The sequence below is a fragment of the Pyrus communis genome, chromosome 17, assembly GCF_041283825.1.
Source record: "Pyrus communis isolate YQ-2024b chromosome 17, ASM4128382v1, whole genome shotgun sequence".
In the NCBI taxonomy this organism is placed as follows: domain Eukaryota; kingdom Viridiplantae; phylum Streptophyta; class Magnoliopsida; order Rosales; family Rosaceae; genus Pyrus; species Pyrus communis.
Genome location: NC_142581.1, coordinates 23,883,682 through 23,910,878, shown reverse-complemented (window position 1 = coordinate 23,910,878; position 27,197 = coordinate 23,883,682). Strand labels below are relative to the sequence as shown.

Sequence of the window (27,197 nt, the reverse complement as noted above, 5' to 3'; positions counted from 1 at the left end):
AATTGGAGAGCATTTGCAACCCAATCACAAGGTGAAATTATTTAGGTTTTGTGAACTTGAAATTTTATGTTTTATCTAGGACTTGAAATTATAGATCAATGCTTCTTTTTTTTCCCTATTTGCAGAACCTTTTGGTCGATGAGTAGGAAGTGGAAATCACAAGGGAATTGATTGAAATTGCTTAGATTCAGAAACCCTAAGGTATTCCCTTTCTTTTATGATGAGAAGGCAAATTGGATTCGTGGGTTTGTATGAAAGAGTTTTGTGAAAACCCTAATTTAATCCCTAATTTGCCTTGAGAGTGCACATCTTGCGGTGGTTGTTTTGATGGAACTGCCGATAACGATGTTGTTCGAAGAAGCGAATCTTCGAATGAGGAGAACAAAGAGGAAAGACCACCAGACTTGAGGCGTGAGTGAAAGATTTGGACCCGTGGGGACCCGTAAGAACCGGCAAGTTTCAAAAGGGCTGGGTTAGGTACCGATCCTGTTTTGAAAAATCCAAAACTCGCCACACCCCGCCCCGTTGTATTTACGAACGGGTCTGGTCCGGTTCCTTCAATTTTGGGCCTGTGCCCACCCCTAGTGCTGATCACATTGAAAAATCTATCATTGCAAGGAAATTTCCGATTAACATGACTTTAGAGAGTAGACTGACTTTAAACATCAATATCAGCAGCCAAGTTTGAAGAGGCTTTCTGTTAACTGGCAAGAAAATGATGCCCTGACCAAATATCTTTGACCGAGGAGCTGCTGAACAATTATTTAAGGTCTGGGAGTTTAGGCATCGTGGACTATGGAGCACAATTATCCCGAGTAAATCGAACAACGATGTCAGAATACCTTCCCGAAGAAATTATAGTCCAAATTCTTCTTAGGCTTCCCGTCAAACCTTTGATTCAGTTCACCTCCGTCTGCAGATCTTGGAACTCCATCATTAAACACACTAGCTTCATCAACGCACACCTCAACCTTAACCAAAACAAAACCAGCAATAACACCCCTTCCATTCTTCTCAGGCACTGCCCCAAGGACCCCACAGTTGAGCGCTATTCTCTACACTTTGACAATGACTCCTTCCTAGAACACTCAAAGCCACAGCTTCCAGTTCAGAGCTTCATCGAGTGTTTCCGGATTGTGGGCTCGTGCAACGGATTACTTCTCCTCTCCGACGATTACCATGCAGTAACCAACACTTTGATTCTATGGAACCCCTCAATAAGAAAGTTCGTCTCACTTCCAAAGCCTCATGAACCAACCTCCCCATATAATTCTGTTTATGGGTTCGGCTTCGATTCGAAGAAAAATGATTACAAGGTAGTGAGACTGGTGTATCTCCGCCAACATGATCAAGGCCAAGCTTGCCCTGAAGTTTCGCTTTATTCACTAAATTCAGGGTCTTGGAAAACCATTACAGCAACTGCTCCTAATTATGTCATCGCTCAGACATTTTGGTCTCAAGTTTTTGTCAAAGGAGCCGTGCATTGGATTGCGTCTCATCGAAAAGAAAATGGACTCCGCAATGTGATTTTGTCATTTGATGTGAGTGGTGAAACTTTTAAAGAGATTCAGTTGCCAGAAGATTCACCACGTCAGTTTCACAATATTTCAGCTGCTGGAAAGTCTATTGCTGTGAAGCACTATGAGGAAAATACACATAGTATTTGGATTATGAGAGAGTATGGGGTGGTGGATTCATGGACAAAGAAATTCTCTATTGATAGAAATGTCACCCCAAATTTCCTAGTTATACAGATTATGGGGTGCAGGAAGAATGGCGAGTTTCTGTTAGAAATGTATGACCATGGAGGGAAGACTGGAAAGTTGGTCTCTCATGATCCTAAGAACAACAGAAATGAATTTCTAGGAATTCATACAGATCCAGGTTATTCATGTATTGAATATTACACGGAGAGCCTAATTTTACTCGATCGAGCGAGTTGATGCACATTCCACGAAGGAGGAAGAAAACGAAGAATCGTTGAAAAGTAGCTAGGTGCTTTAGTTTTCAGTTTTCATTTCGTGCTATATTATACTGTATAAATCCTTATTGAATTAGAATATCCCTATATGTGCTTGTCTCTCGATGATGAGATTTTCTGCTCTACTATGGTTGGTAGAGTTTCTATCTGTCCGTATGTGAGTTTAAGAAGGGGGAAAACACGGGGAAAGTTATGTTTGTGCTTGCTATTCTATATATATTATACACATATATTGATTCAGTAGATTTTTATTCTATGAGTTGTATTAGTAATGAGTGTCGACGCGAATACGACTTTAATCCGGATACTGAATGATGTGTTTTCATTATTGTTGGGGGCTGCATGACAAAGTGGAGCTTATGAACTCATTCCCCTTGGCCATCTCATCAGCTTTGAACTTGGCAATTTCGGCCTTGGTTTCAACCTTGCTAACGTTCTTATTCTTACAATCAATCACCTGTTTTTCTTTGATGATGGCGGAGATGGTGGCAGAGGCGTTGGTTGTGTTAACAATGGTTTTGAGGGTGATGGTAGTGGAAAATGTGGTGGTGCTGGTGGCCATGGTATGGTGGAGTTGGTGATGTTAGTGGTGGACCTGGTGGTGGTGGTAGTGGCGGAGGTGCTTGTGGTAGTGGTGAGACATTGGAGGTGAAAAAGTGGTGGCCATGGGATTGATGGATGTGATGGTGGCAGCGGTGGTGAGATATGGTGGAGGTGGTGGTCGCCATGGTTGCATGGGCAATGGCAGTTGAGAATGTTGTGGTGGCAATGGTAACAGTGATGGTGGCTTGCATGATTTAATTTATTTTAGTTTTTCTTAAAACTCTAACTTTGTTTTCAAATGTATCTTTCTTGTCTTTTCATACTGGAGGTGCTTGAAGTGCTGTGGAAGCATGCAGAATACTGGAGGTGCTTGAAGTGCGGACAGAATACTGGAGGTGCTTGAAGTGCTGTGGAAGCATGCAGAATACTCGAGGTGCTTTAAGTGCTGCGGAAGCATGCAGAATACTCGAGGTTCTTTAAGTGCTGTGGAAGCACGCATACTCCACCTTTTGCAGAGAAACAGAGGAAGACAGTAGAGTGAGAAATCAGAACCGAATAATCTCTGGGGGCGGCGGTGATTCGACCGACTGAAAGTTGCGATTAGCGCAATGGCGGTGACAGAAGGTGATGTTCATACACAAGAAGAGTACTTTGACGTGCTCACCAAAACCGGCCAGAAGACCGGCATTTCCAAGCCCAGGCAAGCAGAGCTAGTATTTTTTTAATTGATTTAATTATTTTCTTGTAATTTCTGGAAAACAAAAGGAAAATATTGTGGAAGGGAATGATATGGATTAAGAAAAGTAAGTGAATCAATTACAATTATCAAATAAATTGAGCAACTCCATTGACGAATTTAGATAAACTCCAACCAATAGTTTTCTGTTTTCTTAATGTGTATGTATGTAAATGTTGTGTTTCTGATTTTTAAGAAATTTGTGCTGATAACCCACTAGTTCTGAATGTTTAGATTCAACTGTATATGTTTGTGGTATAATGAATGTTATTGATGCTCATGTAGGGGAGATGTTCATCGAGACGGGGATTATCATCGAGCTGTTCATGTGTGGATTTTTGCTGAGAGTACACAAGAGCTGCTTATCCAAAACCGTTACTACTGCAAGGATTCGTGGGCGGGACGGTGGGACATCTCAAGTGCTGGACACATATACGCTGGTGATTCGTCACTTGCAACAGCTCGGTACAAAGTTTCATTGCCCCTACCTGTAACATACTTATAGCTTGTACTTACACCCGTTGCTATCTATGAACTGTTGTTTGATAATATATTCGCATTGTTAAAGGTGCATTTACAACCGAATAGTTTTTTTTAGTTGTTTTTTTTTTGGGTTAAAACTTGGAGCTTTCTGAACGGTGGTCGCTAAAACACTAAAACACAAAAATGTATGTTTCAGGAGGGAGCTTCAAGAAGAGCTGGGTATAGTACTTCCAAAGGATGCATTTGAAATGCTATTCGTTTATCTTGAAGAGTGGTCAGTAGGTCAATTCCTTTATTCTGTTGTTGGATATATATATTTCTTTACTTGTTACTAGGTCTGCACGTTTAATTTTTCCATTTTGTGTTAAGTTGGAATCTGATGTGCGTAGCTAGACATCTTCGTTGTTATTGTAATCAAGAACAAGTTCTGGAATTGACAGGAGGTAGAAGTGTCACAAAAGTATATATGGAAATCAAATTGATAGAAGACATTGTATATTAATATGTTACATTTTGAATGCAGTGTGATAAATGATGGAAAATTCATTAACAATGAATTCAATGATGTATATTTGGTAACCACTGTGAATCCGATCCCTCTCGAAGCATTTACTCTTCAGGTGAGAAGAAGATCTGTCAGTTACATTCTCTTTAAGGCAGGAAGTATGGCCATAAGAATTATTGATCATTCTTAGAAATAGTTCAAAGACTAGGGGTGAAAAGTAGTAAACTATGATGATGATTTTTTGATATTCGTTGCTATGTGCCTATGTAGCCATAGAAATGCTCACGAGTATCTGAACATCTTTGCATTTCTGTTTAATGATAGGAAACGGAAGTCTCTGCTGTTAAATATATTTCTTATGAGGACTATAGAAACTTACTTGCTAAAGAAGACCCTGATTTCGTCCCCTACGACGTAAATGGGCAATATGGTCAGCTTTTTGACATAATTGCACGGAGGTATGCTGTTAATAGTAGATCAATATGTTCATAAATGTGAAAACAGAAAGACATGCCATATCTCCCTATCAAGTTCAAATTTCTCGGATATTCACTACTTTCTTATGTCTGTTATTTCATATTAAGGTACAAGGAGAACACTATAGGTCGAAGTTTAACACTACAAAAGCAACTCCAACGTTATGCTCCTGTTACCCTCAGTGCCGAGGTTAGTTCCCTGTAGTCAATTCTTGCATCTGTTAGTCTTTTTGCAAATTATTTCTTTAGTTTATTCCTTTTTCTTCTCTACTTCATTTGATTTAGACTATTCTGTCATGGTGCAATGATTATAAGTTTTTGTCTGAAGTTGGAAAGGCAAAATGATCATAAGATTTTGCTTCATCCTGAGTTGCCAAGAAGCTTCATCTTTTGTTTTAGCGATTGGGATTAATTTGCTTACGCCAAAATCTGCATTTGACTTTTTTGGTTGCACTGTGTCTGGGTATGTGAAATATGAATTCTATAGGTATTATTTCATGTGCATACTGCAGAAAAGGCATGCAAGGGCTTTCAAAGGCATTGAGCTCCTTTTGTAAACCTTGTGGTTATTGAATTTGTTCATTCCATCCAATATTCTGGGGATACAAATGATTTCTTGGCGAGTATTTATGGGCTGCATACTGTTCTTTCCACTTTCTGTAATTTGTACAACCAGTACATGCAAACTGTGCAAACAAATTTTAAAGTTGAGTAAAAGTACAAGAAGCTTTCTTGTCTAAAAGGTGAACACGGAACAGTATTATTACAGATATTTAAGCGAATGGTGTAATTTGTTTTGTCGTATTTCTATTTAAACTTCGTGTCCAGAATATAGGATATTATACACTTTTGATGTTGAAGTTCCTTTCCCCCACTTTCCCATATTTTGTAATTTGTTGGTGTCCTTCCGTCTTCTTTTAGTTGGTTGGGTGCTTGAAGTTAAGTTCAGCGTATTTTGTTTCTTTGTTGCAGTTAACAGGTCTTACAGAGGCAGACAGGGAGGCCCTGGTGTTACTAACTAAGGCTGCAGCAATTATAGATCAAATCTTTTACCTTCAGGTTGTATAGACTTGTACAGAAATACATGCATAGTTAAATAACTAAGCAGACACTCCGATCTGTGTATTTGTGCTGTTAGGCTATTCTGAATCTCTGATGCATAATGATCATTGATATGCATGAAAACCATGATGTGTGATGCTGTTTCATGGTACATCTGACTATCATCAGTCGTGTGCATCTGCACACTCATATGTTGGAACATATTTTGCACTATAATTTGCTATTTTCACATGAAAGTAAAAATGCACTAATGAGCTAGACTGTATGAAATATCTTGTAATTTTCATGTGTTGCAGCTAGTTTGTCATGCGCATATTTTTCTTTTCCTTTTTTTTTTTTTTGTTAAATCCTTAAACAATGTTGAACTGACAATTTCTGATTTTTTCCATTCCATTTTTCTAAATTTACATTTAGGTTTGGTGCTGTAATCCGGTTCTAAGGGATTGGCTGAAGAAGCATGCGGATGCATCACAGTTAGACAAGTTGAAATGGATGTACTATGTTATTAATAAGGGTCCATGGTATGTATTTTTTAACTCAGTGCTCTTTCAGGTGTATGCACATGCCAGTTTTACGTACATATATACCATGTTGTGTGTGTCTTTGGTGTGGGTATGCTTGTGTAATTTGGGAAGTTACTACTTGAGTAAATGTCCGGCTTTGGGCTTTGGTACAATTGATTCAATGGAAAAATTCTGCAGGGTTTGTTAAATTTTATGGTTATGTGAAAAATTGGGTTGCTTTACTTTCATTTTGTACTGAATGTGGCTTGCTTGTTAAAACTAAATTTTGAAATTTCTCCTTTAGTGTGATGTGATTCATATCGGCAGAACCAAAGTTGTGTACTGAATGTGGCTTGCTTGTTTAGTTTCTTTGTTTTGAATGGATGGACTTCTTGTTCACCCCCTTTTTTCTTTGCTTCTCCCTCTGTAAAATCCCTGTTACCTTTTAACAATGAAAATAAAAATATTAAGTTCGTTTTCTATGAACAGGTCGTCCCTTGATGAAAATGAGGCATTTTTGACAACTGCAGATTCGGCTATAAAGTTGCTTCCTGAAGCAACAAAACGGGTTACTGGGTGGAAGGGACTTGAATACAAAGCTGCGTTTCCTATGCTGAAGCCTCCTGGTGCAAACTTCTATCCGCCAGACATGGACAAAGTGGTATATTGAATGAGCTCATTGTATTATAGGAATGATTTTTTTACGTTTGTGAAGACAAAAGAGTTTCTTTCGGTGTAGGAATTTGAATTGTGGAAGAAAAGTCTAACAGAGGACCAAAAACAAGCTGCAACAAGCTTTTTCACAGTTATTAAAAGACAAAGCGAATTAAGTCTGGATTCATACTTGTATGGCAGTACAGATGAAAGCACAAGTCATTCAGTGACATCCACTCATGATCTATATAGTGTTCCTTTCTCCCAAGAGTATAATGCTTTCCTCACACAAGCAGCTGAGTTATTGCATAAAGCTGGTGAATTGGCCAGTTCCCCTAGGTATGAGTCTGAAGACTTTCATTTCGTAAGTTGTTTCATTACTGATTATGAGGTTAAGAATTGTTTATGAAATTTTCACTGGTTCAGTGTGGGTTTAATTTACAGAGGTTTCAAGCTTTACAATGTATAAGTAAATCAGACAAGAGTCCAACAAAAATCCCTTGATATTTTACTGTGATATATGGCTTTTATGTCCCTCGATGTCAGCTATCCCTTAATATTTGGCTGTATGTTTTATGACTGGTATCCAGTGGTATATCACAATGAAATATCAAGGGACAAAAACTTGCCCTCTATATGTAAAGGAATCTGTCATTTAAACACATTAACTCATCATCCATAAGTTCTTAACGTTAAATTAGAGTGAGTTAGAGTGAGAGCGATTAAGTTTGATTCTTTGCAATTGCAATCTCCCAATTTATAGTGAATTCTGCATGTTGGCCTCTCCAGTGATGGGAGGAGGTCCACATGGGAGGGGAAATGAGAGTACTAAATACTGATGTTAGAAAAAATTACAACTACAAAACTTGACAGTGGTCGTGCTAAATATTATCTTTGTACAAATATTAACTTAATCTTTTGTTCGCTATGAAGTTTGAAGAGATTTTTTCACAGCAAGGCCGATGCTTTCCTTTCAAATGACTACTATGACTCAGATGTAGCCTGGATGGAGTTGGTTAGTAGAGTATTTAATATACGATTTACAATCATGAATTATAATTCAGTTATATGGTGTTGGTTGTTCATTCCTTCCTATAAACAATTTTTCCATGAGCTATTTTTCTAATATGTCGAAGTTGCTAGCGCGCAGTTTATATGGTCTTATTATTGGTTTTACAGCGTACATGAAGACGGTCATATAATTGCTTATTGTTAATTATTTTCTATTTAATTTAACAAGAATATCTAGTTTTCTAGTTGCATTGCCCAGCCTAATCCGTGCCTATTCCTGTGCTGAACAATGGGGTTATATCTTGTAATAAAATCCCCTATTATCTAATTTTCTTTCTTAATGTATAACCTAAACAGCAATAAAATAAATTCGAAACCAGCGGCCCAGTGGAGGTACTAACAGCATATCTTGGCCCTATCCACTAGAAATACATTTTCACCCCGCACTTGCCTTCAAATATTTGATCATTCTTGCCTGCTTAAATGACCCAAAAAATTGCCAACAGACTACAACTTTACAAAACTTAAGCTTTTGCCCACCACGATAAGCACAGTGTTTCTCACTAAATAGTTATACACAAGACTGGGTGAACTGTGAAGTCACCAAACTCAACCATGTTTTCCTCTTGTTATTTGCTTATTGTCTGTAAATGCTTAAGAGCATAAACTGTTGAACCAGCCTTTGTTTTTGGCTACTGTTCTGTTGTAGGACTCTAAGCTGGATGTTACTATTGGTCCGTATGAAACATATGAAGATGCTCTTTTTGGATACAAGGTATTTTTTATGTGGAGCACCCTTGTGTTTTGAGCTTCGGCATTTATCACTTTGTATTTTTAAATGTGATCAGACTGACGTACTGCAAATACAATGATATTGATCTCAGATTTCTATTTTTTTTTTCATTAAGTTTTTTATACTATTCATTTTCTTGCATTTGGGCATTTATTTTCTGAAAGGACATATTTGGGAATTCAAGCGATGTAGCATGGTAGTAATTTTCGGCCCTTAGATGTTATTGAACTGCCTTTTATTTCAGGCTACTTTTGAAGCATTTATTGGAGTTCGGGATGACAAGGCAACTGCTCAAGTACAGCTTTTTGGTGACAATTTGCAGGTACTGTTGTACAAACATTTTCTACCAGAGATGCAATATCTTACCAAAATAATAAAGATCCTGACAACTTTGTTATTCCTTTTAACCATCCATTATTATTATTTTTATAAGGTTTTGGAACAAAATCTGCCACTGGACAGTGTCTACAAGTCCAAAGATGTGATATGTGCTTCTATTCGAGTCATCGATCTTATTTACAATGCCGGAGTAAGTTTTGGAACTCTGGTAAATCATTCAAGATGTTCTAATCTATGGCAACATGCAAGTTTTTCATCACAGAGGAACAATGACTGGGATTATGGTTTTCCCTGCTTCTAACCCTATACTGTTGAGCCAAATAGGCAATAAAAAAATGTTTGGAGGGTAGAAAATGAAAATACATACGTGTCATATTTAGGTTTGAGTTTCTCATAAATCTACCAATCACAAGTAAAGTTAGTAGTGGCTCGGGTTTTAATTAATAGTTTTCTTCTTAGTTGTAAGGTCAGTCCATGGAGGTCAGAGTCTTCTTGACCTCTGTTTAATAATATATTATATATATGCAAATTGATCTGGTTGGTGAAGTGACATTGACAACTTCAAAATTTACCCCAGGATGTCAAGGGTCCTCAAACTACTGCTTTTAATCTACCAAATGACGAGCGTATTGTAAAAGATCGAGGAACATCATTGGTCATGCTCAAGAATATCTCAGAGGCCAAGTAAAATTTTCCTTCCCTCAGATGAGTATCCATTATTGCTTTTCCAAATTTTGATCTGTTGTGTTGGAATGGTAATGTCAGGTTCAAGCACATTCTTCTGCCTATAGCCGATGTTTGTATTACAAAGGAACAACGGGAACTTGTAGATTTTGAATCTTTCTTCACTCACACAATTTGCCATGAGTGCTGCCATGGGATTGGACCTCATAGCATAACACTTCCAGATGGTAGAAAGTCAACAGTGAGATTGGTGAGGGACATCACTATAAATTATCTAATTTACTTGTTCACTATAGTTTGGTTTGACAACCATTGTGAATTGCATCGCTGCTAATAGTAAACCAAACAATTCTTCAAAATAAGGCTCAGTATGTCTAGCAGAACAGATGGTTTAATAAACTTTTATTGTCAATTTTATAGTAATTGTTGCTGGTCAATGCACGTTAAAACTTGAGGTTGATTTCCTAGCTCTACCTGTCTTACTACAGAGAGACATTGAAACATATTTGAGAATTAAAGTGTTGCAGCAAGAACACTTTGTTAAAGTCCAGTTTCCTTGCAAATTCCTTGAAATCTTGTGTTTCCTTGCAAAACCCTATTCGGTTGCTTAAGTTTAGTTTGCTTTTTACAGTCAATCGTGGTGGCGGCGGCGCAAGTGATGCCCACCTTAGTTGACTTTTCGTAAAAACAGTGTCTTCATATTGTCGAGGCATGTGATGACTATGTTGTTGAGGTGTACGAGCATGATGCCTAGTTGCATCAAAATTAGAAGTTTTGTTTCGAGTTTTTGTGAAAATGGATCCCAATCAGTGATTCTTGACATTGTCAGTATAGAAAGTCCCTATAGATGACTATTGGTCAACTTTTTTATATGACCCCAGGAACCCAGTTGCATATTTATTTATTTATTTTTGATTTGGGATTTTAGACGTCAATGAATTTCTTTAACTGATGGAGGAGTTCATTAGTTATGAAGCATTTTTTAGATCAGTTGTATTATTTATGGTAAAAAAAAGATATTCTCATAATTTTTACCAATTTTTTACTATTATATTCAAAGTTCTTTTGCTTCTTATTGTGTTTCTATTGTCATATTAAACAGTTTTAAGAAAAATCAATAAAAAAAGAAGGAAATTTCGGAAGGTTAAGTATATCAAGTGTGCACTGTTTTCTTAATGCCAAATCTGATTTGCCCTGTGTCCCTTTCATCTCTTGATAAAGGAACTGCAAGAACTCTACTCAGCTCTGGAAGAAGCAAAAGCTGATATAGTTGGCCTTTGGGCATTGAAGTTCCTAATCCACAAGGTGAGTGGCGATTAATTTGGTTGAGATTGCTTCGCTTCATTTTATCTCATTAGTGGGATAGTTTGGTTTACAATTTTTTTTTTTTTTTTTGTTGACACATTTGCATCTTTCATTGGTTTTAATTATGTTATCATCAAGACAAGTGGCCCTCTACCACATTGGTGGAGAGGAGTGTTGCCCTTACATCGGCTCTCTAATCTAACAAATCTATCGTTTGACAAAAAAAATTCTTTTATCATCAAGATGATGCTGGACCTCTTGTTGATTGAGTCATTTTACCTTTCATTTTAATAATTATTAATGAAAATTTTCTTTCTCATAAGAAGTTGTGTTATTGTCACTGGTATTCATAATTTCATCGTGTGGTGGCATACAAGCTGTGTTCTAGTGCTTATGCTATTTGAAGTTCCAAATTTCTCTGTCTTGCTGGTTCCAGGACATGCTCTCAAAGAGTTTATTGAAGTCTATGTATGTTTCTTTTCTTGCTGGATGCTTCCGCTCCGTACGGTTTGGTCTTGAAGAAGCTCATGGGTAAGCTAGTAACTCACCCTCCTCTAGTCCACTTGTGTCACTTGTCAGCAAGCAAATTATACTATAGTAAGCATCTAGCATGTTTGGCCACCAAAGTATCTTATATTTTATATTTGCAGAAAAGGACAAGCGTTGCAATTTAACTGGTTGTATGAGGAAGGAGCCTTTATTTTGAATCCTGATGAAACATTTTCTGTTGACTTTACCAAGGTATTACTTCTCAAGTTCCAAATTTCCTCCTTATGCCCCCTGAGATGACACATCAAGGCCATATATATAACTACTCCTTTGTTTTGGTAAAAGGTTGAAGGTGCAGTTGAGAAACTGAGTAGGGCAATACTCACCATACAAGCAAAAGGTGACAAGGAGGCTGCAAATGCACTGCTTCAGAAATACTGCATAATGACGAACCCAATAAAAGTTGCTCTGCAGAAATTAGAGAAAATTCAGGTACGAAAGGCTACTTTGATAAGCTTGATCCAAATATGAAGAATTATGGCAATTATATGCATATTATTAAGCTGATATTTGAAAATCACTGGCTTTATTAGACAGAAATTTCTAGAAGACATTTTCCCAGTTTTCATTTGATCAAGTTGACAGTTTGTGATCGTATTTATCAAGCTGCACTTTTCGCATTGAGAAATATTCGGTGATTTGAATTATGTAGTTTGTTTTCGGCTCCCTTCTGTTCTTTTTAAATGTTTGGAAATCCCATATAAAGGAAAATTCAAAACTGAAATCTGTAATCCAAAAAGATGCCTTAAGTTCCTGTGAATCATATGGCAACGTCATGCAGTCACTAACGTTTTCTTATTTGCATAGGTCCCCGTGGATATAGTTCCCACATTCCCGGTAATTGATAAAATATTGGAGCAAAGACAACAAATGGGTGAGTCTCATTACCATCTTTCAAGGATGCTAGTAAATGACAACATAATTCCTGAGCTAATGACAGAATGCAATATTTTATATCTTGATCCCCCATCTTGTTATTCTTCCTCTACCTATTGAATATATCAGGTATCAACCAATCTCCTCATTTTTGTACCGTGAACTTGCAGATCATGAGACAGACAAGGCTTCGATGACTTTTTATCTCGCAGTAATCTTGTTGAGTGGTGCGATAATTCTCATTGCTATGCTCTATGAACTCCTCTGAGTTTGGGGACGCATGGATAATATACGGACTTGACCTACACACAACATGAGGGTGAGTACAGACGCGTACATGATTACTTTGTTATTTGGTTGGTTACTTGTGGTACATTATGGATGTAAGATGGTTAAATGGATGACAAGTCGCATGTCGCACCAAATGGAAGATTGAGTCGAGTCTGGTATGCAATAAAGTCGAGCGACTCAAGTCATTTTCCTCGTCTGAATAATAGTGTCCTAAGCTGTCATAAAACTGTGTAAGCATGATTGATTGATCGTAGGATTAATCTTGCTTCAATGCAACAAACATTTCTCTATTTTTTTGTTTCAGTGAGGATATCAGCAGCTTTCATAAAGAGCTCATCATCATTCACGACTTCAGGCATTCCTTCCAAAACTTCCATCACTTCCTCAATGCTACAACCAGGCTTATCTTTGCTTTTAGAACAGTTGTTTATAGCTTCTAAAATACCATCTAATTGTTCTGTCATCTTGGCCTCAATTCCAACTCTTTTAGAATCTCTTGTTCTTTTTGCTCCCTTTCCTTATGTTGAAGGTTAAGTAGGGGAAGGTGTCTCAGCATCAGCTATGTCATCAAGTCCATCATTATTATCTATTTCATTCTCCAAATCATCTTGACTGTCTTTTTGTTCACCTATTGAATCTTTCTAGACATTATTACTCATCAACTCTTGTGAGGTTGCCCACGCACCTACACCTGTAACAGCTTATCGTTCAAACAAAATGTCCAGTTGGTCAACATTTTCAGTCCACTATTTCGATATTTTGCAACTTCAGGATTCTCCTGAAATATTACCAACTACAATTAACCAATTGTGATAAAAAAAACATAAATATGCAGTTGGATTCTCCATTGATTTGAGATAATAATTTCTCACCTTCACTTTTTTCTCCCGCCACTCATCACTTGCAAAAATATTTTGCTTCACAGGATCCCATCCTAAGCCAGTCTCTTTATCAACTAAAGATGTCCACAATTGCCATTCTTTCAATAGTGCTGTCCATTTGTTCTTGAGTTGTTTATGAACATTTGACCCTTGAGTAAGGTCATTAAATTTCTCAATAACATTTTCCATCCAATCCTATTAAGATGACCACCTATTTGATTTCCGGCTAATATCTCAGCTACACAAATGCTTATAAATGTCTCAACACCTGCATCATCCCGCATTGCCTTGCTTTTTTTTTTTTTCTTTTCTTCCATTACCTTCCCTACATGGATCTTGTACATCCTTAACTATATTTTTTTTGACATATTTATAAAGAGAAAGAAAAAAAAAAAATCATAGCACGTAATCCTAACTAACAACACAAAAGTAAGTTAAAAATAATGATGCATGTTTTGTAATCTAATACTTGCTATATAATGCAGTACACCACTGCTTGTAGTATTTGTAACCTTAACAAGCAACTGATTTTTAGGTTGTTTTAATTGTACGTTCGATTTGTATATGCCCTCGGTTACTAATGTTTTTTTTTTTTTTGGTTCTTTTGGGATTTTAAATTAACAGGTAATATTGAGCATTTGTCGATGGAGGAAGTTATTGGCATACATGAGGGATTTAAGCTCATGGATATTAACAAGGGCAAGATTCCTGATGGGGATCTTCATATTATCATGGAAGCTGTAATAATCTATATGCATGTTCAATTAATAATTAGTTATGACCTGTGGGCTAATAATAATAATAATCTATATGCATGTTCGACTCAAAGGATATGAAACCTTCTTGTTTGAATGACTTTGTCTATTGCGTTACTATTTTAAAGATTCATATAATGCTATAGATAATAAGAAGATGGCTTTCTTTTCTTTTAAATAGGGTGATGTTTTAAAGATCCATATATGCAGGGGACACTTATTCTCTATCAACAGGAGGCCGAATGTTTGGTTTATGTTTTCTCCTTTTTGTTTCAATTATGAGGCCATATTTTATTGCTTTCGAGTCCATTCACAACAATTTCGTCAAAAATAATATATAACCAGTAAAATTCTCACACTATATACAAATTTAAGATAAGAAATAGCATACATACCTCCACAAAAATTTCAGGTTATGAAGATGCAGAGAGATTTGAGAAGATGGAGAGGAAGAGATGAAGACCAAGTGGACTGCTCAAGCCTCCAAAATAATCAGAAAATAAAAAACTTTTGGGTTTTCAACGTGCAACCTTAGAAAAAATTGATGATGACAGTTTTGATGATTTTATAAAATGTAATGGCATTTTAGACTTTGCAAATTAAAAAATTGGAATAATTTTAGAATTGAAAAAAAAAAAAAAATCATTAAAGGGAGCAAAGTGCTTCACTTGTTTTCTTTGCGCTTCCCTTGTGTTGGTTATTGCAAGGAAATTTCCAATTAACTTGACTTAGAGAGTAGACTGACTATAAACATCAATATCAGCATCCAAGTTTGTATAGGCTTTCTATTAACTGGCAAGAAAATGATGCCCTGACTAAACACCTTTGACCGAGGAGCTGCTGAACAATTATTTAAGATCTAGGAGTTTAGGCATCGTTGACTACGAGGGCAACTCCAGCGGGGGAAGTAGCTCGATGAATTGGCCTTTTGTCCAACCCAATAGCCAGAGCTGCAAACTCCAGCCCATGCGGGCGTGTGAATTGAGAAGGAATTTGAGTGAGAGGTCTGGTTCAAATTGGTGGCCCAAGAGCCCAAGACTGTGTGATGCTTGGCAGACATCAGGATGACGTTAGCCACGTTTTAAAATTAATAAAAATAAAAATAAAATAGTAATTAAAAATGTAAAAAATTAATAAAAATCAGAAAAAAATTGATTTATTTTTTCTATAAATATGTTATGCTTAGGGAAGTGTTATTGGCACTCCAAAAATCTCATTATACACTCCTCATAAGTGTATTTTTCTTTCCTAATATAGAAAGTTTGGAGTGTAGAATGAGATTTTTGGAGTGCTAATAACAATTCTCTATCCTTATCTTCCAACTTACACCACAATTTTATATTTTCTCAAAGACTTTGAATTGTAATTTCTTATTTAATGACACGTGGTACAACGAGACCGATTAAAAATCCTATCCGAAATTACAAATAAAATTATTTTTTATTTTTTATAAAATAAAAAATACTAATATTTTATTGCCTATTGTCATGACTATTAAGTTTATGAGTGAAGATGCAAAAGATAATTACTGTCCATTAACTGTTCATTAGAGGGGATTGAATAGGAAGTTGCAGTAGGGGCCTTCCTCAGGCTGAAGTTGCTCTGAAGCACAAATTTCCTGAGGAAATCAAATAACGATCTTTCACAATATTTCAGCTGCTGGAAAGTCTATTGCTGTGAAGCACTATGAGGAAAATATACTTGGTATTTGGATTATGAGAGAGTATGGGGTGGTGGATTCATGGACAAAGAAATTCTCTGTTGATAGAAATATCACCCCGAATTTCCTAGTTATACAGATTATGGGGTGCAGGAAGAATGGCGAGTTTCTATTAGAAATGTATGGCCATGGAGGGAATACTGGAAAGTTGGTCTCTCATGATCCTAAGAACAACATAAATGAATTTCTAGGAATTCATACAAATCCAGGGTATTCATGTATTGAATATTACATGGAGAGCCTAGTTTTACTCGATAAAGCGAGTTGATGCACATTCCATGAAGGAGGAAGAAAACGAAGAACCTTTGAAAAGTAGCTAGGTGCTTTAGTTTCCAGTTTTCATTTCGTGATATATTACACTGTATAAATCCTCTTTGAATTAGAATATCCCTATATGTGCTTGTCTCTCGATGATGAGATTTTCTGCTCTATTATGGTTGGTAGAGTTTCTATCTGTCCATGTTCTCAAATTGGGTAAAAAATTATACTTTTTTTTTTTATATATGTCACGATGTATAACAATAGGAAGGTTATATAAACAGAGCCTAGGAAACTATTCTAGGTAAGTAATTATGAGCCTATAATCTTGCAGAATCAAATAGTTGACTTAGACTAATTAGGAATGTACAACTCATTGACACTCCCCCTCAAGTTGGAGCATATATGTCGTCAATGCCCAACTTGCTAAGTGAGCTGTGAAATACTCTGCTGTGACTGCTTTGGTGAGGACATCTGCAAGTTGATCTTCGGATTTAACAAATGATACCTCAATGATCTTTGCCTCGAGCTTCTCCTTGATGAAATGTCTGTCAACTTCAACATGCTTGGTTCTATCATGTTGCACTGGATTATGTGCAATGTCTATTGCGGCTTTGTTGTCACAATTTAGTTGCATGGCATGTTTGGGTTTGAACCCCAATTCCCCCAACAAATTCCTTATCCAAAGTAGCTCACATACTCCGTGTGCCATACCTCGATATTCTGCTTCAGCACTTGATCTTGACACTACTTCCTGTTTTTTACTTCGCCAAGATACTAGATTGCCTCCCACAAAGGTAAAGTATCCAGATGTAGATTGCCTGTCAGTAACAGAGCCCGCCCAGTCTACATCAGTGTGACCCTCAACATCTAGATGACCATGTCGTGCAAACATCAATCCTCTTCCAGGAAATGACTTAAAGTATCTCAGAATTCGGTTTACCGCATCCATGTGGGCTTCACTTGGTGCATGCATGAACTGACTCACCACACTTACGGCATACGCTATATCAGGTCTAGTGTGTCCTAGATAGATTAACTTACCCACGAGGCGTTGATATCTTTCTTTGTTGGTGGGTACCTGATCAGGATATTCACCAAGTTGATGATTCAACTCCATTGGCGTATCTGCTGGTTTGCTGGTTAACATTCCAGTGTCAGTCAAAATGTCAAGGATATATTTCCGTTGTGAAAGAAATATTCCTTGTTCTGAACGAGCCACTTCGATGCCTAAGAAATACTTTAGAGCACCAAGATCTTTCAATTCAAACTCACTTGCCAAATGGTGCTGCAATGCTGCCTTTTCCTCTGGGTCATTCCCGGTAACTACCATGTCATCAACATATACAATAAGGGCAGTGACTTTACCTTTCTTATGTTTCAAGAAAAGAGTATGATCTGAGTTACTTTGCTTGTATCCAAACTCCTTTATTGATTTGCTAAACTTTCCAAACCATACTCTGGGTGATTGCTTCAATCTATAAAAGACTTTCTCAGTTTACACACCATGTTGCCAGAATTGGGCCCCATCTTGCATCCTGAAGGAGAATCCATATAGACTTCTTCTTCTAGGTCGCCATGCAGGAAGGCATTTTGACATTAAACTAGTGTAATGGCCAATTTAGGTTTGCTGCCAGAGAAAGAAGTATCCAAATTGTGTTTATCTTGGCTACAGGGGCAAAGGTCTCCCCATAGTCAATCCCATAAGTCTGAGTATAACCTTTTGCCAACAATCTTGCTTTGTATCGTTCAATAGTGCCATCTGCCTTGAACTTTACTGTATATATCCATCTACAACCCACAGTTCTCTTCTCTTTAGGAAGGATAGTCATCTCCCAAGTGGAATTCTTCTGGAGGGCCTCCATTTCATCACTCATCGCTTGAGTCCACTTGGGATCTTTCAAAGCTTCATGCACATTACTTGGAATAGAAATAGTGGATAATTGACATACGAATGATGCACATGATAGAGACAACCTATGTAGGGACACATGATTAGCAATAGGTTTGTTTTTGGGTCCGGGTCATATTGTTGTCTAGGAATCCCTCTAGTGGTACGAGGAGGTAACTGATAACCTATGTTTCCTGTATGACTCGACTCAGGTAAAGTGCTTAAGTTGGAGTTTAAATGTTCTGTTACCTGCGGGGAATCTTCAGGACCTAGTAAGGAAATTATCTGAACCATTATCTGGAGTTTCCAGTAACTTTTGATCTTGTGGCACCACTGTAGCTGGTTGCTTGGACATTGACTGCTCTAAAACATTTTGTTGAATTTGGATGATTTGAGTATTTATTGCAAAGATAGAGCTCTCCCCCTGCAGAGGATGCTCAGAAACTCTCCTTGAGTAATAGAACTCACTCTCGTGGAAACTCACATTTGCAGTAACATGCATGGTCTGAGTAGGAGGATGGAAACATTTATAGCCCTTCTAAGTGTCAACATATCCCACAAAGACACAACGTAGTGCATATGGATCAAGTTTGCCACGCTGATGTGGATACACTTAAAAATAAGCAACACAGCCAAATAGACGTGGTTCGAGATTTGGTGTGGATGGCATGGTGAGGAGAGTGGTCAATGTCTGAAATGGAGTTTGATACTGAAGAGTGCTGGATGGTGTTCTATTAATGAGGTAAGCAACAGAACAAAGAGCCTCCCCCCAAAAATGATGAGGCATACGAGCCTCAAATAAAGAGGCACGAACAACTTCCAAGAGATGTCAATTCTTACGCTCTACGACACCATTCTGTTGTGGTGTGTAGGCACATATGGTTTGATGAACAATACCATGTTGACTTAAAAAATTATGTAGGTCATGGTTCCTCCATTATCAGACCGAAGTGTAGTGATTTTCTTGTCAAACTGAGTAGCAACATATTGATAAAATAACTTGAATTTGGCGGTGAATTCACTTTTCTGCTTTAAGGGAAAAACCCAGGTCATCAGGGTGCAATCATCAATAAACGTCACAAACCACTTAAAACCACTAATAGTGGGAACTCGTGATGGTCCCCACACATCAGAATGGACAATCATGAAGGGCAGAGAACTTTTATTCAATCTTAATGGATAAGAAATACAATGACTTTTTGCCAAAATGCAAGTTTCACAATGAAAGTCTGATTCAGCAAACTGGGAAAACAAATATGGAAATAACAGTTTCAGATAACCGAAAGAAGCAAGCCTTAATCGTCTATGCCATAGCCAAATTTTCTTCATCCTGATAGACTCATCTCCTTTCACATGATGTGCGTGACTCAATCTCTTACTGTTGTCGTCTGTCAAGTCCAGATAATACAACTTTCCCCTCCTAGTACCACATCCAATCACGGCTCTGGTGAGAAGATCCTGAAAGAGACAATACAATGGCTAAAAACACACGGTACAATTAAAGGAATCAATGATTTGAGGAACAGATAACAAGTCATAGTCGAGTGAAGGGACAACTAAGACATGATCAAGACTTAAAGATGATGCAAGAGATAAAGACCCTTCTCCCATAACTTGGGAGGTGGTTCTATTGGCACTGGTAATATGCGTTTGGCTTGATGGTTTGGTAGAGTGCAACGTAGTAAAACTAGATGTCATATGATCAGTAGCGCCAGTGTCAATAATCCATGATCTATTACAAGTCAGTGAAGATGTGCAAAAGGTACCTGAGGTGGCCAAGGCCTTGGAGCCAGATGTACCTGATGAAGGTTCTGATGCAGTCTCCTCGGACGACTGAGCAGATGCAAATGAGGCTCTGGTCGAATCCTTTTTTTCGCCCTTTGTGGACCCATCCGTCTAGATAACCAATGATCTCATAACAGCCCTTAATTGTGTGGTTATCTAAACCACATTTGGTACACTTCATTGGAGGCCGGTTACGAGTTGGGTCGACGTTGTAGTTGTTCGACCGAGATTGTTTGGACCTGGCAGCAGCCAAGGCTAAGGCTTCGGAGGTTCCACCAACTTCAGACATAGTTCCCTGTCGATTACTCTTTTTTTTAATATGTGCATATGCTGCCTCAAGTTCGGGCTTCGACTCCATCCTCAAAATCTATCCTCAGATTTGATCAAAATTATTGTCCAAACCAGCAAGAAATATATAAACTCGGAGACGATCAACCTTCTTGCGTCTAGTCTCAATGTCTGTCGGATGTTCCATGGTGCTTGGACTTAATTGATCAAGCTCTTGAAAAATCTCAATGAACTCACTGTAATATTTGGTAACTGATGCACCAACCTGCTTCATTATGAATGATCGTCTGTGAAGGTCATAAATCTTGGCTTCATCAGCATTATTTGAATAGGTTTGCTTGATTGCAGCCCAAACCTGTTTTGTTGTGTCATAACGAATAAATCGTTTAATCTGATTAGGTTGCATGGCGTCGAATAACCAACTCTTGACTTGGCAATTCGATGCACGTCATTTATTAAATGTGGGATCTGAGTTTGCAGGCTGGGCAATATCACCGGTCAAGTGGCCATGTTTTTCTCGCCCAGCTATCTTCATCTCTATGATTTGATGCCATAGAAAATAATTATTCTCATCCAGTTTGATTCCTGCGGAGAAGCTAGAGGTGTCACTCTGCAAAATGATGATTTGTGTGGTAGTTTTGGAGTCTCCTGACACCAATGATTGATTGGTGTTTGCTGACCCATCATTGTTGGCCATGATATTGGCTTACACGTGATGGTTGTTGATTATAGGTTGGTTTGACAAACTGATTTGATGAAGGTGGACAAACTGATTTGACTAAGGGAAACGTTTGAACTTTGAGTGATTTGCTGGTGTTAGGTTTGTTGATGGCTGCTGTTTGTGGAAGCGATTACTAGGGTTAGGTCAAGAGACAGTCATGACTGACTGCTCTAATACCATCTCAAATTGGGTAAAAAATTATACTTTTTTTTTTTTTATATGTCACGATGTATAACAATAGGAAGGTTATATATACAGAGCATAGGAAACTATTCTAGTTAAGTAATTATGAGCCTATAATCTTGCAAAATCAAATAGTTGACTTAGACTAATTAGGAATGTACAGCTCATTGACACATGTGAGTTTAAGAAGGGGAAAAATACAGGGAAAGTTATGTTTGTGCTTGCTATGCTAGCATATATATATATATATTGATATATATTGATTCAATAGATTTTTATTCTATGAGTTGTATTAGTAATGAGTGTCGACGCGAATACGACTTTAATCCGGATTACTACTGAATGATGTGTTTTCATTATTGTTGGGGGCTGCATGACAAAGTGGAGCTTATGTATTGGCTTTGTTTGCAAGGAATTCATGATGGTATGCTGTCCACAACCAAACACGAAAAAGGAAAAGATGTAGTATCCGTTTGCGCTTATGAAACTGCAGAGATTCGGTCTGTTCCTATCCGCACTCTAATCACTACCAATGTCATGTTCCTTGCGCTACATAACTGACAGACTAAATGGTTTTGTTGCCGCCGTTGAGTTCGTGTTACTATGTGTATGATACACACACACACACACACATAAACACAAACAGATGTATATATGATATCATTCATACATACATACATACATACATACATACATACATACATACATACATACATACATATATATGCATATTTCGGTGCCTGGCTGGAGCTTCAGAAGAAGTATGATGTGTTTTTCATCCCAATTTTTGAAAAACACCGGTCAAGTGCCAATTTTTGAAGGGGCTAAGAATTATATACATGAATCATAACTTCTTGGACAATTTCGTTTATGTGTTTTTCATATAGAATCTTATTCCAAAAAAGGGTTGTGTCTTCGCTCACTTGCACCTATTTTCAACAATGAAAATGATGATGGTGATGGTATTGGAAAGCCCGACCTAGCTAAGGCTCAAGATATTGAAATCGGCCAAAGGTAAAATATTCTAATCTCCATACCGAAAAAGTTAGTTGATCAACTTGATCTTAATATATATTCTGACTCGAACTGTAAGAAATTACCTACTCCGTTGAGAATTTTGATATGATTCGAATCATAAAATCGTTAAGTTCTGACAGATGAGAAAGTCAAAGGACTGGCCTGATCCATATCTTCTACACTTAGCAATGAAATTGTAGTCTTCAAACAAAGACTCAGCAGGCAACCAGTTAAAATTTCTCACTAGGTCCTCATCTAAATGTGATGTCTCTCTTTTTATCAGGTGCACAGTCCATATAGTAATGCTGATGGATTTGGTGAACTTGACATGGTCTCATAAACTCGTTAGTTGCTGAAAAGCCAACTTGCAACTTACACAGATAGAAGTCAAACTCTTCATTTTTCCGGTTCCGGAAGGGAACTGTACTCGAGAGTCTCGAGAGTGGGAGTGGTTGTCTTCTTATTTTGTAAACAATGTTACAAAGCACAAATAGTAAAATTAAAGATCGATCGATCAATCAATACTACATAAATAAACAATGTTACGAAGCACAAATACTTATTCGGAAACATTGCAATTGGGAAACATGACAAAGTTGATTGCATATATGTACTTGAAACTAGTGTACCTAAACGGATGACATACGGTCATTGAAAAGTGACACCAGAAATCAACATATACTTGAGTACCCAAATTACTGACCAAATGACATGGATCAATAAGAATATAACACGTGTAATTTTTTTTCAAAAAAAGAAAACCAAACATCGTTCACACTCAGAAGCCCAAAGGTTAACGGCGTCTTCTCCGAATGATGTAAGACTCCAATTGTCCTTCTCCCTCCCGCTCACACTACCTCTCCCTCTCTTCTCTCTCAGACTACATCTCCTTCTCACTTAGATCACCATCCACCCAGAGTAGTGACGGCGAACTCCGAGCAACAACAACGACGGCCATCCACCCAGGCACCTATCCAGAGTATCCATTCTCTGCTGTATTTGATGGTATGCTTTTCAGTTTTGTATAATTTGAATTTGCGTTTGAAATTTTGGATGGTTGTTTTTCTTGACAAAGTTTGTGGCTTTGAATTTGAAAATTGCAATATTTGTATTGAGTGGGCTTTGTTTCATCCCATATTGAGATGCAACAGAATAAAAGCAAATGAATAATGGAGAGCATATTTGAGATACAACAAAGTAAAAGCAAATGAATAATGGAGAACATATTTCATGTCTCCAATATTAATGTTATGTTGCAGGTTATGAAGGACAAAGAACCTACAAGATTAGATAGTAAGTCATTACCTAGTGACGAAGATGATTTACAAGGTGCAAAGTCTTCACCTACTTGTCAATCTCAAAGCCATGATGGTTCTTTGGGACCTCCTCATCTGAATAAAAGCAAAGAAATAATGGGAGATCTAGATCTTGGAATGGAGTTTAGTTCTAAAGAGAGCACATACGATTATTACTGCAACTATGCTAGAGATAAGGGTTTTGACGTGAGGAAGCATCATTGGAAAAAAAAATGCGGGTATCGTAACAAGAGTAACTTATACTTCGGAGGCCGATCCTTAGCACAGAAGGTTCTTAATGCAGACTACTACTGACCTACGACTGCTGCCAACGCTACAAGTCGATACCAGCACTGCCAACTACACCCGTAAACGAGTCATTGAACGTTTATGCAGTGGGTAATCGACTTGGGAAAGCCAATGCCACCCGTTACTAGGGGCAAAGACATGCTGATCGTGGCAACTGACTACTTCACCAAGTGGGTGGAAGCAGAGCCCATGACAACCACAACTAAGGTGGACATAAAATGATTCATATGGAGGAACATCATTTACCAATTTTCCATCCTTTAATTCATCGTCACAAACAACGACCCATAATTCGTAGGCAAAGATTTGGCGAAGTTCTTCCAGAAATATGGCATCAAGCAGCACATGTCTACATCGAGGTATCCCCAAGGCAATGGGCATGCCAAAGCATGCAACAAGATGATTCTCGACTACCTCAAGAAATCCCTATCCAACAAGAAGGGAAAATGGTCAGACGAACGTTCCGGATGTCTATGGGTGTATCGCACAAGCAAACGATGAGCAATCGGTAAAACTCATTTCTCTTTGGCATTTGGTTTAGAAACAATCATTCCTCCCAATGTCATCATGCCAAGTATCAGCACTCTACTGCCAAACATTGAGCAGAACAAAAAGGAGATGGCCACAAACTTAGATTTGGTAGAGAAGAGATGCGAGAAGGTCATCACCCGGATCGCAACTTACCAACAGTAACTCTTTTCCAGCACCTATGGCTGCATAGGCTACGTGGGCCTATTTTCTTATAGAAAAACAGCACGCTTGCTGCTGGTTTAGAGGTTAAAGGTTGCGCGTAACAAAGAAGCCAAGATGAAGAAAAGCGAAGGAAGCAAGTTTATTAAATTTTCTAGCCAAATTAATAAACAAATAACAAAGGCCGAAGGAGTTCAAGCAAAGTAAAAAGCAACAAGGAAAACACGAAAAATCTTAAAGGTTGCCTAGAAGACTACTATTCAGTAGCTTGGACATCCCATGACTACTCTATCGCCATATTTTTAGCGGCTGCTCCGCTCTCGGCAGCAGCATCATTCAGCGCTTCACCCCCGGCTGCCCTAGTCTGGGCACCAACTTCTTCGACTACTTCACCAATGGAAGCCTTGAAAGTAAAGGCAAACAAGTATTCTAGAGAAATAGATAAGGTCTCGAAGTATTTCCTAATAAACTCAAAGTCAGACGCCTTACCAAAAAGATGATCTACATAACCCAGCTTGTAGAAATCGGCCTAACTCTGAACAAGCAAAGCCTCGAGCCCAGCCTTCTCACCCTTCAGTTGCTTGTTCTTCTCGAGCAGACCAACACGGACGCATTGCAACACATCCACTTCTTTCTTCATATTTTCATTGATCTTCAGTGCACATTGGAGTTCCAACACTAGGGGTTCAAGCCTATCGACGACATTCTTGAAGTGGATCACTTGATTATAAGCAGCAATCAACTCTTCATCTTTTACATAAGCAGCATAACGAAGCTCAGAAATGGCACGCTCAAGATTTTGAATATAAGGTATGTAACATCCAATCTTCTTCATTGCACTTTCACATTTAACTTGGATCGAGTCAATGCTAGTCTTCAAGTTAACGATCTTCTGACGAGCGGTTTCAAGTTGCAGAAAGGTGGGGATAGAGATATTTGACCCTTTCAAAATGACGAGTTCAGACTCCAACGTCTTGATCTTCTCGGTGGAAGAATAAGCTTCAGCTGCCATAGTCTTTGTCATTTCCTTGGTAACCTTAGTATCCTCTTGGTCAAGGAGCATAGACTTGGATGCCAGAATTGTCGTTTTCTGTATCATAGTAAGCAAAGCAGTCATTCTATATTGGGTCATACGTTTCGCAAAGGAACTTGGTTGGCACATGCGTCCATGTCTTCAAGCAGATATGGCTTCAAAATCATATAAATCTCAGCAGCCTATCGAGAAACAGGCTTGGTGGATTTTTCACAACTGCCCACGTGATCATTCTCCTCTTTCTCAGCAGGCGAACCAATCTCAGTAGCAAGAGGAACAAGCCTTGGTGCCACTTTAGTAGCGGAGTCCACTTTATCGCTCTTTATAGTAGCAATCATATCTGAAGGTGAACCAAACTTAGCTCTCAACGAATGTCTTGGCACAAATTTCAGTACTAAGGGCATAACAGAACCTTTACGTTGAGCAATCCTATCAACAATAATACTAGTTACCTTCGACATGGCAAACGTCATCGACTCAGATATAATGGCCTCATCTTTCTTCCTCTTGGAAACAGTTAAGTTAATCACAAGCCTATCGATAGCAGGCAAACTCTCACGAGCAGCGGAGGAAGTCTTCGACTTCTTCTCAACCGACATCTCTTAAGAAAGCGGGGATGATTTATTCTTTCCACCTTCATTCACAGCGAGCTCCAATATAGCGATCGGACAAGTTAATGCCTCCGTCTTGATCTGCTTTATCCCTCCTCTCGGGGGCAACCCACATTTCTCTCGATGAAGAGGGCTAATTAGCCAATGCTATTCACGGTACTCAACAAAGATACCTAAAGCAACATGCACCTTCTTCATATTTGGAGAAGTCTTGGGAGTTGAGCCGAATTCCGAATCTACATAAGCAGGGAAAACAATCAACAAATCAGAGAGTAGCTCAGCAAAAGCACAAAGCAGCCTAGAAACTAGGCAGTCTACTTACTGGTGATGAAAATTGTCAAAACGCTTAGATCAGGGGAAGAGTAAGACTCCTACTTTCCACTTATCTCCAAAGTCTCATTGGCCCGGTCATGATTTCCCTTTCTCAAATGATCGAAGAGCCTATGAGGGAATCGCAGCTACCCAACTCCATCAATATAGTATATGTCAAAGAAGTACCAGAATTCGTTAATGGTCAAATCTAAGTCAAAGAATTGGCTTAGGTTGAGGAATCCCACCATCACACGGATTGCATTTGGAGAACATTGAACGGAGGCACACTTTATGGAGCAAAGCACTTTTTGGAAGAAACGTGACATGGGAAAAGTAAATCCCAACAAGAAGTAGTAAGGGTGAAACTTGATGGCTTTCCGAGCCCCACTACATGGCTCACAACTGTTACCCTCCTTGACAAGCTTCACACGCACCCCAGACGAAATGGCGATGAGCCGTTGGAGCTAATTTTGAAATGAGCAGCCTTGAAATAGCCCACTTTACTCAAAAACCTGCCTTAACAATACAACGACAGCACATCATCATCACTTTTGTGGCTTGAAGAAGACATGCTCGAAGAAATTCTACAAAGACGCAAGGAAGAGTCATTAAACGGCTGCAAAAACAAAAACAAAAAAACAACAATAACAACAACAA

At 38.2% G+C, this 27,197-nt stretch overlaps 2 protein-coding genes across 4 annotated transcripts; both read left to right on the top strand.

Annotated features, from left to right (window-relative positions):
• The first annotated feature begins 830 nt into the window (after positions 1 to 830).
• On the top strand, positions 831 to 2,221 carry LOC137709364 (F-box protein At3g07870). Its single transcript, XM_068448457.2, has one exon. It carries the CDS (start codon positions 831 to 833, stop codon positions 1,941 to 1,943), a length of 1,113 nt encoding a protein of 370 aa, XP_068304558.2. The 3' UTR covers positions 1,944 to 2,221.
• A 22-nt stretch (positions 2,222 to 2,243) lies between these two features.
• Positions 2,244 to 14,605, top strand: LOC137709363 (nudix hydrolase 3-like). 3 transcript variants are annotated; one of them, XR_015958594.1, is made up of 23 exons: positions 2,244 to 3,224; positions 3,546 to 3,725; positions 3,940 to 4,017; positions 4,267 to 4,363; positions 4,573 to 4,706; positions 4,833 to 4,914; positions 5,697 to 5,783; positions 6,201 to 6,307; positions 6,779 to 6,950; positions 7,029 to 7,282; positions 7,877 to 7,958; positions 8,664 to 8,729; positions 8,992 to 9,069; positions 9,181 to 9,276; positions 9,664 to 9,770; positions 9,852 to 10,020; positions 10,992 to 11,075; positions 11,512 to 11,606; positions 11,726 to 11,816; positions 11,910 to 12,056; positions 12,432 to 12,498; positions 12,671 to 12,819; positions 14,297 to 14,605. XR_015958594.1 is itself a non-coding variant. In XM_088689417.1 (22 exons), the coding sequence occupies exons 1-22, from the start codon at positions 3,133 to 3,135 to the stop codon at positions 12,766 to 12,768; spliced, it is 2,463 nt and encodes an 820-aa protein (XP_088545543.1). In that variant the 5' UTR covers positions 2,244 to 3,132; the 3' UTR covers positions 12,769 to 13,081. The 3 variants fall into 3 exon arrangements, 1 of the variants encoding a protein (XP_088545543.1); XR_015958595.1 differs by lacking the exon at positions 14,297 to 14,605 and adding an exon at positions 13,096 to 13,407; XM_088689417.1 differs by lacking the exon at positions 14,297 to 14,605 and having other exon boundaries at positions 12,671 to 13,081.
• Positions 14,606 to 27,197: the final 12,592 nt, after the last annotated feature.